General features: G+C 46.0%; 2 protein-coding genes across 2 annotated transcripts in view; one reads left to right on the top strand and one right to left on the bottom strand.

Moving 5' to 3' along the window:
* LOC144258194 (uncharacterized) overlaps nt 1-6,951 on the top strand; it is a 48,184-nt gene extending 41,233 nt beyond the window's left edge. The window contains exon 6 of the mRNA XM_077806600.1: nt 5,931-6,951. Coding sequence (XP_077662726.1) covers nt 5,931-6,951 — 1,021 coding nt within the window. The remainder of the gene's footprint in view (nt 1-5,930) is intronic.
* The window catches only part of LOC144258221 (uncharacterized), a 160,273-nt gene that overhangs the window by 121,850 nt on the left and 21,769 nt on the right, over nt 1-16,654 (bottom strand). The gene's annotated exons all lie outside the window — the stretch shown is intronic.

The following is a 16,654-nucleotide window of genomic DNA, read 5'->3' on the forward strand; positions in this document are numbered from 1 at the left end:
ACTCTGTCCTGTTTCAGCATCACCCCGACCTTCCAGGGACACACACCCCAGCCCTGTGCCCTCCCCTGCTACACAACCCTCTGGGAACAGAGCACAGGAGCAGTATAGCACAGGCTAGGGGTCGGCAACCTTTCAGAAGTGGTGTGGCGAGTCTTCATTTATTCACTCTAATTTAAGGTTTCGCGCGCCATTTTTAGAAGGTCTCTTTCTATAAGTCTATAATCTATAACTAAACTATTGTGGTATGTAAAGTAAATACGGTTTTTAACATGTTTAAGAAGCTTCACTTACAATTAAATTAAAATGCAGAGCTCCCCCGGACCGGTGGCCAGGACCCGGGCAGTGTGAGTGCCACTGGCAAGCAGCTCGCGTGCCATAGTTGCCTACCCCCAGCACAGAGTCTAACACTTCTCTTTGCGAAGGCAAAACTTGGGTTTAGGTCGGATGTAATGAACAGAAGCTGCCTGGTCTGCACTGAGCCTATTCCACATAAACCATCTCCGACTGCAAAATGTTAGCACCCCTTACCCTCAACCTGAGGATTCCTTGTGAGTCATCGCCTTCGCTTACCCCTGCCTAAGCCCCGGAGACCACGAGCATTATGTGCCACCAGACTGCTAACGATCCGTATGGCAAGAACACACCTTTGTATACATTTACTGACACAACTTACAACACTCAGCACTGAAATGGGGCAGACTAGGTCCCTCAGGCTTCACATGCACCTCTCTTCATACCACACTCACAGCTCTGCCAAGCTTCTCCAGTTAATCCCTCACCGTTCATTTACAGCTATAGCTGATAAAATGCACCTAGCTGGAGTGCATGCTGATAAATGCTGGTGTGACCTGGGGTGCCTAGCGTAGCCCTCACTGAAAATACCAAGGTCAGGGCAGGCTGCAAAAAGAAGAGCATATTCTCCCAGAACTGATGGTCAACACTGAAGTTAGACTCACCAACCAGTCACAAACTGTACTCCTGATCCCCCACAAAAACAAATCACACATCCCCCTTTGTTGCATTCCAGTTCTCTGGCTCCCAATCAGCACCTAGGTCCAGTACAGTGATAAGTTATTTAAAAGCTCTGCTCACTATACAAAATGTTCTTCTGAACCCCAAAGGGCCAGCCATATTGCCAGGACAATATTAAGTTGGATCTTACACAAACTACCATGCTACCAGCCAATCCTTTAGTAACTAAAACTAAAGGTTTATTATAAAGAGAAAAGAAAGAACAAGAAGAGAGTTGTTAAATAGTAAAGCAATCAGTTACATACATAAGACTTCAAAGTCATATATCAGGTTCTTAGCAGTGTTGGTGAGTTTGCTGGGGAACACATCTACAGCTTGGATGGGTCATTCAGTCCTTTATTCAATGCTTCAGTGTGTAGAGAAGTTGCTCCAGGGGTAGGAAATGGGATCGAAGACAAAGGGCAGCTGCATCATCTCCATTTTGTATTCCTTTTGCCATGTGGCTTGTACTTTCTTTGTCCCAAACACAAGCTTCACAGCACATGGCATGGAAAAGCCTTAGACTTCTCTGTCCACAGGCATACCACATGCCTTGCTGACTCACAAGGTGTCTTCCCTGGTTCCTTTCAATGGGTTTATTTCACAACTGGTGACCCTTGATGGACCATTGAACAGGCTGAGCAGTGCTGATGCCAATCTGTCTGGGGGTGTCACCCAGAAACACAGCATAAGTTTTGGAATACAGACATACCTGACATACTTATAACTCATACTACAAAGATGATACAAACATATAAAAAAGATCAACAAATTGGCAAATTCAAAAACCAGTTGGAGAACACTTCAATCTCTCTGGTCACTCAATTACAGACGTAAAAGTTGCAATTCTTCAACAAAAAAACTTCAAAAACAGACTCCAACGAGAGACTCCTGAATTGAAATTTAATTTGCAAACTGGATACGATTAATTTAGGCTTGAATAGAGACTGGGAGTGGATGGGTCATTACACAAAGTAAAACTATTTCCCCATGTTTATTCCCCCCCCCCACCCTCCACTGTTCCTCAGACGTTCTTGTCAACTGCTGGAAATGGCCCACCTTGATTATCACTACAAAAGGTTTCTCTACCCCCACCCCCACTCTCCTGCTGGTAATAGCTCACCTTAAGTGATCACTCTGGTCACAGTGTGTATGGTAACACCCATTGTTTCATGTTCTCTATGTATATAAATCTCCCCACTGAATTTTCCACTGCATGCATCCGATGAAGTGAGCTGTAGCTCACAAAAGCTTATGCTCAAATAAATTTCTTAGTCTCTAAGGTGCCACAAGTACTCCTTTTCTTTTTAGAATCAAAGAATATCAGGGTTGGAAGGGACCTCAGGAGGTCATTTAGTCCAACCCCCTGCTCAAAGCAGGACCAATCCCCAACTAAATCATCCCAGCCAGGGATTTGCCAAGCCTGACCTTACAAACCTCAAAGAAAGGAGATTCCACCACCTCCCTAGGTAACCCATTCCAGTACTTCACCACCCTCCTAGTGAAAAAGTTTTTCCTAATATCCAACCTAAACCTCCCCCACTGCAACTCTAGACCATTGCTCCCTGTTCTGTCATCTGCTACCACTGAGAACAGTCTAGAGCCATCCTCTTTGGAACCCCCTTTCAGGTAGCTGAAAGCAGCTATCAAATCCCCCCTCATTCTTCTCTTCTGGAGACTAAATAACCCCATTTCCCTCAGCCTCTCCTCAAAAGTAATTTGTTCCAGCCCCCTAATCATTTTTGTTGCTCTCCCCTGGACTCTTTCCAATTTTACCACATCCTTCTTGTAGTGTGTAGCCCAAAACTGGATACAGTACACCAGATGAGGCCTCACCAGTGCCAAATAGAGGGGAACGATCATGTCCCCCGATCTGCTGGCAATGCTCCTACTTAAACAGCTCAAAATGCAATTAGCCTTCTTGGCAACAAGGGCACACTGTTGACTCATATCCAGCTTCTCGTCCACTGTAACCCCTAGGTCCTTTTCTGCAGAACTGCTGCCGAGCCATTCGGTCCCTAGTCTGTAGCAGTGCATGGGATTCTTCCATCCTAAGTGCAGGACTCTGCACTTGTCCTTGTTGAACCTCCTCAGATTTCTTTTGGCCCAATCCTCTCATTTGTCCAGGGCCATCTGTATCCTATCCCTAGCCTCCAGCGTATCTACCACTCCTCCCAGTTTAGTGTCATCTGCAAACTTGCTGAGGGTGCAATCCACAGCATCCTCCAGATCATTAATGAAGATATTGAACAAAACCAGCCCAAGGACCAACTCTTGGGGCACTCCGCTTGATACTTGCTGCCAACTAGCCATGGAGCCATTGATCACTACCCGTTGAGCCCGATGATCTAGCCAGCTTTCTATCCACCTTATAGTCCATTCATCCAGCCCATGCTTCTTTAACTTGCTGACAAGAATACTGTGGGAGACCATATCAAAAGCTTTGCTAAAGTCAAAGAATAACACATCCACTGCTTTCCTCTCATCCACAGAGCCAGTTATCTCATCATAGAAGGCAATTAGGTTAGTCAGGCATGACTTGCCCTTGGTGAATCCATGCTGACTGTTCCTGATCACTTTCCTCTCCTCTAAGTGCTTCAGAATTAATTCCTTGAGGACCTGCGCCATGAGTTTTCCAGGGACTGAGGTGAGGCTGCTGACCTGTAGTTCCCCAGATCCTCCTTCCCTTTTTTAAATATGGGCACTACATTAGCCTTTTTCCAGTTGTCCAGGACCTCCCCCGATCACCATAAGTTTTCAAAGATAGTGGCCAATGGCTCTGCAATCACATCAGCCAACTCCTTTAGCACCCTTGGACTTGTGCTCATCCAGCTTTTCTAAATAGTCCTGAACCACTTCTTTCTCTACAGAGGCCTGGTCACCTCCTCCCCAGTGGAGTAGTCTGGGAGCTGACCTTGTTCGTGAAGACAGAGGCAAAAAAAGTATTAAGTACATTAGCTTTTTCCACATCCTCTGTTACTAGGTTGCCTCCCTCATTCAGTAAGGGGCCCACACTTTCCCGGACCACCTTCTTGTTGCTAACGTACCTGAAGAAACCCTTCTTGTTACTCTGAACATCCCTTGCTAGGTGCAACTCCAAGTGTGATTTGGCCTTCCTGATTTCCCTCCTGCATGCCTGAGCAATATTTTTATCCTCTTCCCTGGTCACTTGTCCAGTCTTCCACTTCTTGTAAGCTTCTTTTTTGTGTTTAAGATCAGCAAGGATTTCACTGTTAAGCCAAGCTGGTCGTCTGCCATATTTACTATTCCTTCTACACATCGGGATGGTTTTCCCTGTAACCTCAATAAAGATTCTTTAAAATACATCCAGCTCTACTGGGGAAGTAATGGTTGTTGGAGTAATGGAAGTCTATGCAGTTTGGCATGGATACACTATCAAGAACTGTCCCTACATGGAGTGCCCTGGAGAGACAATGGGAGACCCAAGGACTGGAAATTGATTCATAATGCCTGGGAGCCAAGGGGAGTTCCCAGAACATGGGAACCCAGCGGGACAGCAATTTGGCACAAAGGGATTAGTTGTGAACAGTGGTGGCTGAGAGTGCTGGGGTCCCCCTTGCCACCCCTGGTGGCTGGGAGCTGTGGGGGTCCCTCCAACAGCTGATAGCTCCTGCCCCATGACACCTGGGCTGAAGCAGAAAATGTTATGGAGGTCTCTGAAATTGACAGATTCCGTGACCTCGGTGACAAAATCTTAGCCTTAATAATACCCCTGACATACTGCATTCTGGGACATGCCTGCTCCCTGCTGTTCCTTACTATGCTAAACCCCACAAACCCATGCTCACCAGTTCTAGCTTCTTGTGACTTTTATTGTCTCTGGTTCTGTCTCCACCAATAAGAAGCATTTCTAGGGGGATTTCCTCTCTTTCTGGAGTCAGCACTGTCAGGGACAGGGAGTTACCTTACCTGGGTTTTAGGAGCCCCTTTGATGTTGACTGTCTGGCTGTGTATGTTCCCAGCAGAGATGGGGTTAGTTAAGTCCCTCGGAAGCAGGGAGTCTAGCTCATCTGGGGAGCTGGCTCTGGTTCTTTACTGCCTTAAAATGGGCTGCGTTTAAAATAATATCATATTTCTTTGTGACAAATGTCCCATGAATTCATCTCATCTGACTTATTTTCTTCCCCTGAGCAGAGTTTCCAGTTTCCAAACCTGATATGATCTCCCAGCTGGAACAAGGGGATGAGCCGTGGGTCCCAGACCTCCAGGGCTCAGATGAACAAGAGATCCTGAGAGGTGCCTTCACAGGTGAAGAATCATTAAACCTAGATAAAACTGTCAGTGTCTGAAGGAAAGAGCTGGGATTCCCTACAAGGACCTTGTGAACGCTCTCAGTCCAGGATTGTCCCCAGCAGGTGCAATATCCTCTGGGCAGAGATCTCTCATGGCTTCCTACCTATCCTGGCTGACACCCGGCAGTAGCTCCTTCCCTGGCCTCCCTTCATCCTGAGTGTTTGGATAGGATGTGGAAACAGAATTGATCCCCTCCTCTTTCCCTTATGGGGAAGAGTTTGGGGGAATCACTTCCTGATTTTTTCCCCTATTTCTCCAGCACTTATTTTGGTTTCCTCTCCTCTTTCCCATTCCTATGTCTGAGGTTTTTCTCTCTCTATCCCAGCAGGTGGTGGGATGGTGAGTGAGAATGAGGAGGAGAATCCTGCACAGAAGGAGGCTGAGCATGTGGACCTGCACGGGGTATTGTTGCAAAGATCCAAACGGAATGTGTCCAGGAGTCATGAGCAGCAAAAAAGTTGTGAGAGTCAGCACAGGCCAGAGAGGCAGCAGGGAAACCCGCCAGAAGAGAAAGTGGCTAAATCCATTAATAGTCAGGGAACTCATAAGGACCTCAAGGGAACCACAGGCCAGCACAGAATCCTCACAGGAGAGAGAAAAAACACATGCGCTGAGTGCGGGAAAAATTTCCGTAGACGTGCAGACCTTATTAATCATGAGAGAATCCACACAGGAGAGAGACCCTATGAATGTAGTCAGTGTGGGAAAACCTTCACTCAAAGTTCAGCCCTTACTAGGCATCAGAGAATCCATACAGGGGACAGACCCTATGAATGCTATGAATGTGGGAAAAACTTCTCTGACAGATCAACCCTTATTCAGCATCAGAGAATCCACACAGGGGAGAGACCATATAAATGCAGTGAATGTGGGAAAAGCTTCACTGACAGCTCAGCCCTGAATCAACATCAGAGAATCCACACGGGAGAGAGACCCTATAAATGCTTTGAGTGTGGGAAAAACTTCACTCAGCGCTCAACCCTTATTACACACCAGCGACTTCACACAGGAGAGAGACCCTATGAATGCTGTGAGTGCCGGAAAAACTTTAGTAATTGCTCAGCACTTATTTATCATCAGCGAATCCACACAGGAGAAAGACCCTATGAATGCTGTGAGTGTGGAAAAACCTTCACTGACAGCTCAACCCTTGTTACACACCAGAGAATCCACACAGGAGAGAGACCTTATGAATGCCATCAGTGTGGGAAAAGCTTCACTGCCAGCTCAACCCTTGTTACACATCAACGAATCCATACTGGGGAGAGACCCTATGAATGCTGTGAGTGCGGGAAAAGCTTCACTCAGCGCTCAACGCTTATTACACATCAGAGAATCCACATAGGCGAGAGACCCTACATATGCTATGAGTGTGGAAAAAGTTTCACTGACACCTCAACCCTTATTACACATCAGAGAATCCACAGTGGAGAGAGACCGTATGAATGCAGTGAGTGCGGAAAAAGCTTCACACAGAGCTCAGCCCTTATTACGCATCAGAGAATCCACAGCGGAGAGAGACCCTACGAATGCTGTGAGTGTGGGAAAAGCTTCACTCGGAGCTCAGCCCTTCTTTATCATCAGAGAATCCACAAGGGAGAAGAACACCATAATAACCTTGTCTAGAGCCGACAAAAGATTTTTTTATCTTTAATATTTTTGCTCATTCCCACATAGTGAACTTTAAAGCTACTTGCACCATTTCCTTCACTGTGGTACCTCAGCTGCCTCAGTTGAGTTGTCTGTTTTTGCCTTCTGCAGCTCCACCTTTTTGGGGTGAATCCCATGGTCCTTTCTGTCAACTCCATAGTCTCCTATGCATCATGGGAGTTTCTGGAACCTCCTACAAGGAATGTTCATCACCTCCAGGTCAGGGAGATATACAGGTGACGTCATCTAGCTATATCAAAGTAAAATCTACTTGGTTTCATCTCCACTAGGATTTTCCATGGAGTTGGCTAGCTTGAGTTCGCTATCATGATGTAAAAACCTAACTAGTCTTGCAGTAAGGACATAACCCACGTACAGTCTCCAGGTTATCTTCATGTCCTGACCTAACGTCCTTTTTCTAGTCAAAGCAAACCTGGAGGAAGGATCAAATTTATACTCTTCCTTCCACTGCAAAATGATTGTTCGAGGCTCCGCGTTCACCCTTTGGCACAGATTTGTCTAATTCCTAGTTGTCCACACATTTCCCTGGGGCGTGCTGAACAAGAATTGTTTTGGTACCCTTTTTCTCATATAAAATAGATTTAAATATAACAAAGAGCAGAAGCAGGAGTGGGTGGGGGGAAGAGGGAAGTGTCATTTCAGGCTCTGGGACATGTGAAAAAGATGGAGGGATTCCATGCTTCCCCATCACTCCAACACTCTTACCTTCTGTCTGAGGTATGTAGAGTTTGTTCTTCAGATTTTAGTCCTCCACTCCCAAAGTGTCATGTGATGCAGTGTCTTCAGCTTTCATAGTTTCACAAACTTTAATTCCAGAAGGGACCATCAAGACCATCTTGTCTGACCTCCTGCACGTTGAAGGCCAGAGAAACCCACCCACCCTCTCCTGTAATAGGCCCATAACTGCTGGAAAGTTAGTTAATCCACCTCCCTGAGAGGCGGTAGCCCTCCCGCTGACATAGCACTGTCTACACAGGGGAGGAAGGGGGTTAGTATGTTGCTCAGGGGTGTGGATTTACACCCCAATCAACGTAGTTATACCAATACAGGGCTGTAGTGTAGACCAGATCTAAGTCTCCATTTGTAAGGTAGGTTCTCCATGCCTCCAATCATCCTAGTAGTCCTTTGTGGTTGGGAATTGTCCTTTGATTTCTTTGATCCTAAATCAGACTCATTAGCGGTAGAGATGAAAGTGTCACCAACCTGGAAGGGGAATCTGAATGGATTCCAAACACAGTGTGATGAGTCAGCATTGAAATCCCATTTTCCATCTATGGGCAAAGCTACTCCTGAGGTTCTTCCTGCTGAGTTAGGATTGTTCGCAGGAGGAAATTTGGGTTGTTTTCCCTATTACAATGATGTAATGACCTTTAGTAAATAACATGACTAATAATAATGAAACTGCACTGGGTGAAGTAGCTTTGAACAGATCAGAGGAAAACAGGATGGGGAGAATCTCTTGTCCTGATTCTGAGTCATCAGATATAGCCTTCTCTGGAATTTCACTTTGTATGAAATTTAAATTGTTGTATACCTCCTTGGGATGTGGGTTTTTCTTTCTCAGATTTATTTTTGGGGACTTTGAGATAAATGATGATTTGCTAAAATAGGCAGGGATGGTGTCCTTAGCCTCTGTTTGCCACAAGCTGGGAATGGGAGATAGGGAATGGATCACTTGATGTTTACCTGTTCTGTTCATTCCCTCTGGGGCACCTGGCATTGGCCACTGTCAGAAGACAGGATACTGGGCTAGATTGACCTTTGCTCTGACCCAGTATGGCTGTACTTATATTCTTATGTTCTTACTTTATTTTTCCTTTTCCCCTACCCCTCCATGATGATATAGGGAAAGTTCCAGTCACGTGGAGACCATACCCCAAGCTACTGGACATGCTAACAAAGAAACCATAGCATTTTTAAATCTCCACTCTGAAATGGTGAACAACATCAGACTAGGCAAAGGATGCAACTATCTGAAGTAACTGCATGTGATCACAGTAATATTCAATAGTTTAGGTCAGTATAGTCTCAGATGATCTGGAGTGAGAATTTCACAGTAAATGACTTGAAACTAGCCAAAATACCCATGTATTTGATCCCCGAAGCAGCTGTGGCCCAGGCCTTACAGGAGATTACTTATGAAGATATCTCCTGCATAATCAAATAACATGGGAGATATTATCCCTAACTATGCAGATACAGAGGAAATAAAGGTGGTGGGTTTTTTGAACTCACCCTTTGTAGGTGCTGTAAATGTGTATAAAAGTAAATCAGTTTTGAATGCGAGATAGTTGCAGAAAAGTATCTATTTTTTAATAGAAATCCCACCTCTCCTAGTTTACAGAGACTCTGAGATAATTTAGACATGTGCCACCAGTTTAAAGAAATACATTTGTCATGTTTGGAGATGCCATCCTCACTAACACTGATGAAATATTGCATGGTTTGGTGAAGAATTCTACTCCAGAGAAGTATAAATTTACCCCAAACAAGGCCAAGGATTGGGCAAGAACTCAGGTAGGTATAGCAGGTACCCGATGGTCAGATTTCACCCCCAAAAAGGAAGCTATGATGAACTATGATCCAGGTAAAATTGCTTTTAGAACACCCTTCACTACTTTAGTGTCACTGATTACAGTTCCAAAGGATGCCATGGATAAATTTGGAACTATTGCCCTTTACCATTTGGATCCAAAGTGTCATAAGCTAAAGAGAAAAACTGTTGATATCTTCAGAGAACACTCCTTTCCTGTAGATCCCCATCTCTTTTCCTGGTTGGGAAGCAAGGATTTTTGTGCTGTGCCAGTGATTGTATCCATCGAGAGAATGACTTTGTCAGCTTCCAAGTTCAGAGTGCAGCATGCACAAATGTTGTGTTCTGTTTCTATGGTTTGGTCTTTTGATCTTGTTTCTTACGCATTTGCATCACTTCTCCACCATCTCCTGCTACTCTGAAAGATTAAAAAGTGTGAAAATAGAGTACAGGTGTTTTTCCTTATGATGCAGACCTGCCCATGTAGTGTGAGACATCTTCCACCAACCCTTACGGCAGGTGATCGCCGGGTAAATGAACTCACACAAGTTAGAGGCACCAATGTTGGGGTGAACCACAGCTTTACTCAAGGGTTCACTGGGTGGAAATGGGGGGTGAAAAAAAAGTAAGACCTATAATAGGGTTTTGTAATCTTTGAATATGTTGTTGTTAGCAATGAAAATGAAATTAAACATACAGTTAATTATTAGTTAGAGTAAGAGACTAATTATGTGACAATTCAAATTATACTGGAAATTATATATATTTTTTCTTTTTAGAAATATAGGAAATGGTAGCTAATCCTGAAAAGCTTATTTGATGTAATTTATCCCCTTTGGACTAAAAAGTTGTGAATTATAATGGCACTCTAAAGATTGGGGTTGTGGAATATGTGAGAGATGTATATGAGAATAAAGACCTGGTATAGACTTCAGTTATTTCTATTTCAAATGAAATTTATTTTGATAAACTTTAAAGTAAATTTCTATTAAGAGGAAAACTACTTAAAGAGATAAGTTTTACTTTAACCTTTTTACTCACTGAGATTGTGAGGGTCACTGAATTCCCCACTTCCCTTGTTTGCAAAGGAAAGATATGACATCTCTCATGATATATCCACATTTATTTTTAAGCTTGGTGATGGATGCATGATGCAATGAGTAGCTTTGATTTTAAAAAAACTTTCCCAAATAGGTATTTTTATGGGTGCTCAGACCCATTGAACCCTGCGGCCAATGTATGGCAACCTTCAAAAAACGGGCCTTGGATTTGCACATCCACTCTGAATGTGGTTTGCCACAATAGATATCTTGAGAAAAAGGCTGGATTAAAGGAAACTTTCCCAAACTGATGCTAGCCCAAGATCTGCCTCATTCCAACCAGATTGTCCACATTGTTGGTATCTGAGGCTTACTTCACACCTGATTTACCCCGAGATCTTGGGGAGGCACCGTAAAGAAGAATCATCAACCATAAAGATCAAGATAAAGGCTGAAGTCCTTCGACTTTCAGGTCAACAAGATATATGAGAGAGCCTGATCCCCTCTGGGGAGGGAAATCATGACATCAGTGACAGCCTGTGCCAACATCGATTAGTCTCCCTGCACCTGGGAAAGTCTGTGAGCATGGAGTGCTGGACAAGCTACTCAATCATCTGGTTCCTCAACTGCAGCTATAGCTCCTACTACACATGAATCGACAGAGTAAGAGAGCTGGAGCGCTCCAACTCTCATGTTTTAGTGGTTTATTATTCCTTTTTTTTTTTTTTTGTATAATCTGGGGTATGCCCCCCGCCTTTCTATCATGTTGGGGTGTGACTGGGTGGTTCATTGAATACATCTGTGTTGATCACCTGTAAAATCCACAGTGGGAAGATGCCAGAAGGAATAGTTCCCCACATCTTTTGTGTGGCAGTTGTTACATTTCTACTGATGACAGCCTTGATAAAGGCTGTATCTGTGTTGGAGTGGGAAGGAGAAGGATTTAGTCACATGACAGTGAAATCTGAGGCGGAAGCTTTAATTGGCTTTGAGGTTGTAGCTTAAACGTGAACAATCATTTGATTTCAGTATTGAAATATTCATTGGTTTCAGTGTGGCTTGAGCTGCCAGGGTGAAGTTCTCTGACTGGGGTTTATGACTAAATGGACAGCCTTCTCACTGGATTACTCTTCTAAAACAGATGAGTTGTTTATCTGTTGTATTAATCTGATGATTAGATTAAACTGATGACGATTCCAAAGCAATATCATTGTTCATGCCTTGATTTATTGGTTCAACTTGAACTTGATAACTGTGTGTTCAATCCATAATGTTGAGTTATGTTTATCCTAGTTTAGCCTTTGTGATGTATGATGTTGATTTTTTTTTGTTCATTGTAATAAAATGACTCAAAGGGATGTTGAGTCATGTTTTTGTCAAAAATTAACCTAGGCTGGAACAGTAGAGAATCTGGGTGGAGATAAGGAGGCCCACCTAGGAGCTGAATCAGCAACCTGTCAATTAACCCTTTGGTTCTCACAGGAGATCAGCTGAGGGGGGCATTGATCTCCACTCCAGTTGTTCCTCAGGGGATTCGAAGCATTGCAAGGGAAAATGAGCTCCCCCACCTAGCCTTGTGGGAGCAGGGAATGGAGGTCAATGTGACTGAGTGAGGAGGTGTCAGTAAGGTGGGGGTATTTCTTGCTCTGCTTCTCACTATCATGGGAAGGCCCACCCTGCGCCCCCATCTGGCTTGCCCTGGGGTTGTGCCTGGTCAGGACTGGATGAGGTTGGGGGGTCTGGTCTTCAGGGTTGGAAATGGACGTGGCGCTGGCAAAGTAAAAGTATGTGTGTTAAAGGGGCCAAGTGGGGCGTTTCTAAGAGGACAGAGATAAGGGCGTGTGGGATACCTTAAGTCTGTGTTTCTTTGTTTTCTGAAGTTTGAGCTGTGCTGAAGTTGAGGTTCTGCCAGGGGACGACATCCCACCAGGCAACCTTAACTCTGTTGACAAAGTGAATTGAATTCTCAGCAAGAAGTTAGCAGATTTCTTCCACCTCCCAAGCCATAGAGAACAAACCCTGTTCTTCATGTGTTCCTTTGCTTTATATTTAATGGCTCCCCATCTGATGAGCAAAGGTTATTCATTTCCCCTTCAACCTAGCTCAGATACCAAAGAGAGAGCTGTCCAGAACAGGGGCCCTTCCCACGAGTCTGTCCATCCGTATCTATCTGTCTTTCCGCAGCTGGTCTCCTCAGATTCCTTCACAGTGGGGAATGGCTAGTGCCAAGATCTATGGAGAATCCATTTTTAAAGAACCAGTTTGAAGAACCCAGGAAGACCCAGACAGTGCCCAGCCCCTCTTCTTCCCTCTTCTTTTGCAGCTCAGATGGGCTCAGAACCCTCCCCAACCTGACATCACAAAAGGACTGTGGGTTCTCCAGGCAACCAGGTAAATAGATAATGAAACCCTGTCCCTAGGGGACTAGCTTCAGGGGGGCCTGGCTTGAGTCTGCCAGGCCCTTTGAGAGAGGAGTCACCCCCGAAGTCCTGCTGATTTTTCTCTTCTTTTGGGGTTTCCTGACCTTAGGGGCCACTCCATGCTGGGGGTTTGTCAGGTACCAAACAGTCTGTGTCTGAGACAACCTAATCTGGGGCTAGCAGGATGTGGCAAGAGAAAGGCAGAGAGATTATTGCAGAGGAGAAGTTGGGCCAGAGCGGTCATCCTCATTGCATGCGCAGCACCAACCCACAGCACTGCTGGATCTTCTTAGGAGATAAAGCCCCTCTTCTCATAACCCGACACGCCCACAGAAAAGGGAACTGACATTTTTATGTGTCATTTCCTACATTTTTTTTTAAGACGACGAATTGAACAAAGAGAAATTCCAGCCTGGCGAGCTGTATGAACCCCCCTTGTGTTGTCAGCAGGCCTGGACCTCTATGCCCACCCTGCAGACCTCTGCCACTTGAGTTCTCCAAGGGGCTGGTAGTAGTAGGCTGTTAACCTGTAGGCGGCCCAGCCACTAGTCAGAGATGTGACCCACATTTGGCCAGGGAGCTGCACAGCTATTTGCTGAGGAATGTAGAGACTGCACGAGCCATCTCCCACTTTGCCCCATCACATCTCAGAGTTCCCTTCCTTGCACCCCTCCCCCCAACTCCCTGCCCCCTTCAGCAGATCATGTCTCTTGGGCCTCTCTGTTCCTCATCCCTTTGCATTGGGATCAGGCTGCTTCCTCCTCTGTGTTCACCTTGCCTGGCACCAGCAATAGGACCAAGGAGAGTATCAGTGACAGAGTGCTCTTAGTGCTGATGGGTTGATGCCATAGCTAACGCCAGCTGCCAGGAGGAGGGACTGGCAGGAAAGTCCTGCTCAGCCCCTGCAGCCCTGAGATTGAAGCATGCTCCATCACTCTCCCGCACCAAGAGCCCTGCTCTGGGGCTGCCCCTCCACACTCCACTTGAAATGATCCGATTAGCGCTAAACACAAATGAAGGGAAAGCCCTCAATAAACCAGCCTGCCCCCAAACAGCCCTTCTCTCTGAGCCAGCATGGCCTAGTGCTTGCTGGAAGAACTCTCCTCTCGCTCTTTGAGCCACAAGCCCCCCAGCAGAGATAGATGGGCTCCCAAGGAGGGGGAGGGAATCTGCTTTCCATGTGGCTCTGAGGCCAGAGGATGCTCAGGGAAAAGCAGGGCTCTGGGAGCCACTGTCACATACCCAGAACACTGTGGAGCGTCTGGTACTTCTGGGGATGGCGGGATCCCTTGCCCGCCAGCATGACCTCACACATGGTGTGTATGATGTCACACTGCTGCAGCCATTTTTAAGAGCACGCAGCACAGGGGCGTCATTTTGGAGAATGCCCCTGCCGGCGTGACCTTGTGTGTGAGGGCGCTCTTCAAATGTTGTCCAGTGACGTCCACCAGCCAAGTAGTGGATGAGGGACAAACTCTAGAAATGCGGGACTGTCGGGCTTAACACCAGCTGAGTGGCCTGCCTCTGTGTAACAGGTCTGTGGCTATAGCCCAGTGGTTCCGTGTGAGCTTTGCACATAGGGGATCCTGCGTTCAGTCCTTGGTGTCCCCAACTTCTCTGTCTGAATGGAGACTTTGGTTAGGCCTGGCTGAGTGGTGGAGGAGGTGGCTGTGAAGTGCAGTAGGGTTCTCCTGGGTAGGTTTGAATCCTGCTCACTGCCCTGGATAAGTTCCAGTCCCCTGAAAGGCATGTGGGCTTTGTGCTCCTAAATGAGCTTGGTGCTTTTGAAAATCCCACCCTGTGCTCCTCACCAGGGGGGCGCGGGGAATCCTGGAAAGAGAGTGGCACATCGGCACATCCTCAACAGCAAAGAAATCTGATGCTGAAAGAGCTGAGATCATAGAATATCAGGGTTGGAAGGGACCTCAGGAGGTCATCTAGTCCAACCCCCTGCTCAAAGCAGGACCAATCCCCAATTAAATCATCCCAGCCAGGGCTTTGTCAAGCCTGACCTTAAAAACTTCTAAGGAAGGAGATTCTACCACCTCCCTAGGTAACACATTCCAGTGTTTCACCACCCTCCTAGTGAAAAAGTTTTTCCTAATATCCAACCTAAACCTCCCCCACTGCAACTTGAGACCATTACTCCTTGTCCTGTCCTCTTCTACCACTGAGAATAGTCTAGAACCATCCTCTCTGGAACCACCTCTCAGGTAGTTGAAAGCAGCTATCAAATCCCCCCTCATTCTTCTCTTCTGCAGACTAAACAATCCCAGTTCCCTCAGCCTCTCCTCATAAGTCATGTGTTCCAGACCCCTCATCATTTTTGTTGCCCTTCGCTGGACTCTCTCCAATTTATCCACATCCTTCTTGTAGTGTGGGGCCCAAAACTGGACACAGTACTCCAGATGAGGCCTCACCAATGTCAAATAGAGGGGGACAATCACGTCCCTCGATCTGCTCGCTATGTCCCTACTTATACATCCCAAAATGCCATTGGCCTTCTTGGCAACAAGGGCACACTGCTGACTCAGATCCAGCTTCTCGTCCACTGTCACCCCTAGGTCCTTTTCTGCAGAACTGCTGCCTAGCCATTCAGTCCCTAGTCTGTAGCTGTGCATTGGGTTCTTCCGTCCTAAGTGCAGGACCCTGCACTTATCCTTATTGAACCTCATCAGATTTCTTTTGGCCCAATCCTCCAATTTGTCTAGGTCCCTCTGTATCCTATCCCTACCCTCCAGCGTATCTACCACTCCTCCTAGTTTAGTATCATCCGCAAATTTGCTGAGAGTGCAATCCACACCATCCTCCAGATCATTTATGAAGATATTGAACAAAACCGGCCCCAGGACTGACCCCTGGGGCACTCGACTTGACACCGGCTGCCAACTAGACATGGAGCCATTGATCACTACCCGTGGAGCCTGACCATCTAGCCAACTTTCTTCCCACCTTATAGTGCATTCATCCAGCCCATACTTCTTTAACTTGCTGACAAGAATACTGTGAGAGACAGTGTCAAAAGCTTTGCTAAAGTCAAGAAACAATACATCCACTGCTTTCCCTTCATCCACAGAACCAGTAATCTCATCATAGAAGGCGATTAGATTAATCAGGCATGACTTGCCCTTGGTGAATCCATGCTGACTGTTCCTGATCACTTTCCTCTCATATAAGTGCTTCAGGATTGATTCTTTGAGGACCTGCTCCATGATTTTTCCGGGGACTGAGGTGATGCTGACTGGCCTGCAGTTCCCAGGATCCTCCTTCTTCCCTTTTTTAAAGATTGGCACTACATTAGCCTTTTTCCAGTCATCCGGGACTTCCCCCGTTCGCCACGAGTTTTCAAAGATAATGGCCAATGGCTCTGCAATCACAGCTGCCAATTCCTTTAGCACTCTTGGATGCAACTCGTCCGGCCCCATGGACTTGTGCACGTCCAGCTTTTCTAAATAGTCCCTAACCACCTCTTTCTCCACAGAGGTCTGGCCATCTATTCCCCATGTTGTGATGCCCAGCGCAGCAGTCTGGGAGCTGACCTTGTTCGTGAAGACAGAGGCAAAAAAAGCATTGAGTACATTAGCTTTTTCCACATCCTCTGTCACTAGGTTGCCTCCCTCATTCAGTAAGGGGCCCACACTTTCCTTGGCTTTCTTCTTGTTGTC

This window comes from Eretmochelys imbricata, chromosome 28, assembly GCF_965152235.1.
Source record: "Eretmochelys imbricata isolate rEreImb1 chromosome 28, rEreImb1.hap1, whole genome shotgun sequence".
NCBI lineage: Eukaryota > Metazoa > Chordata > Testudines > Cheloniidae > Eretmochelys > Eretmochelys imbricata.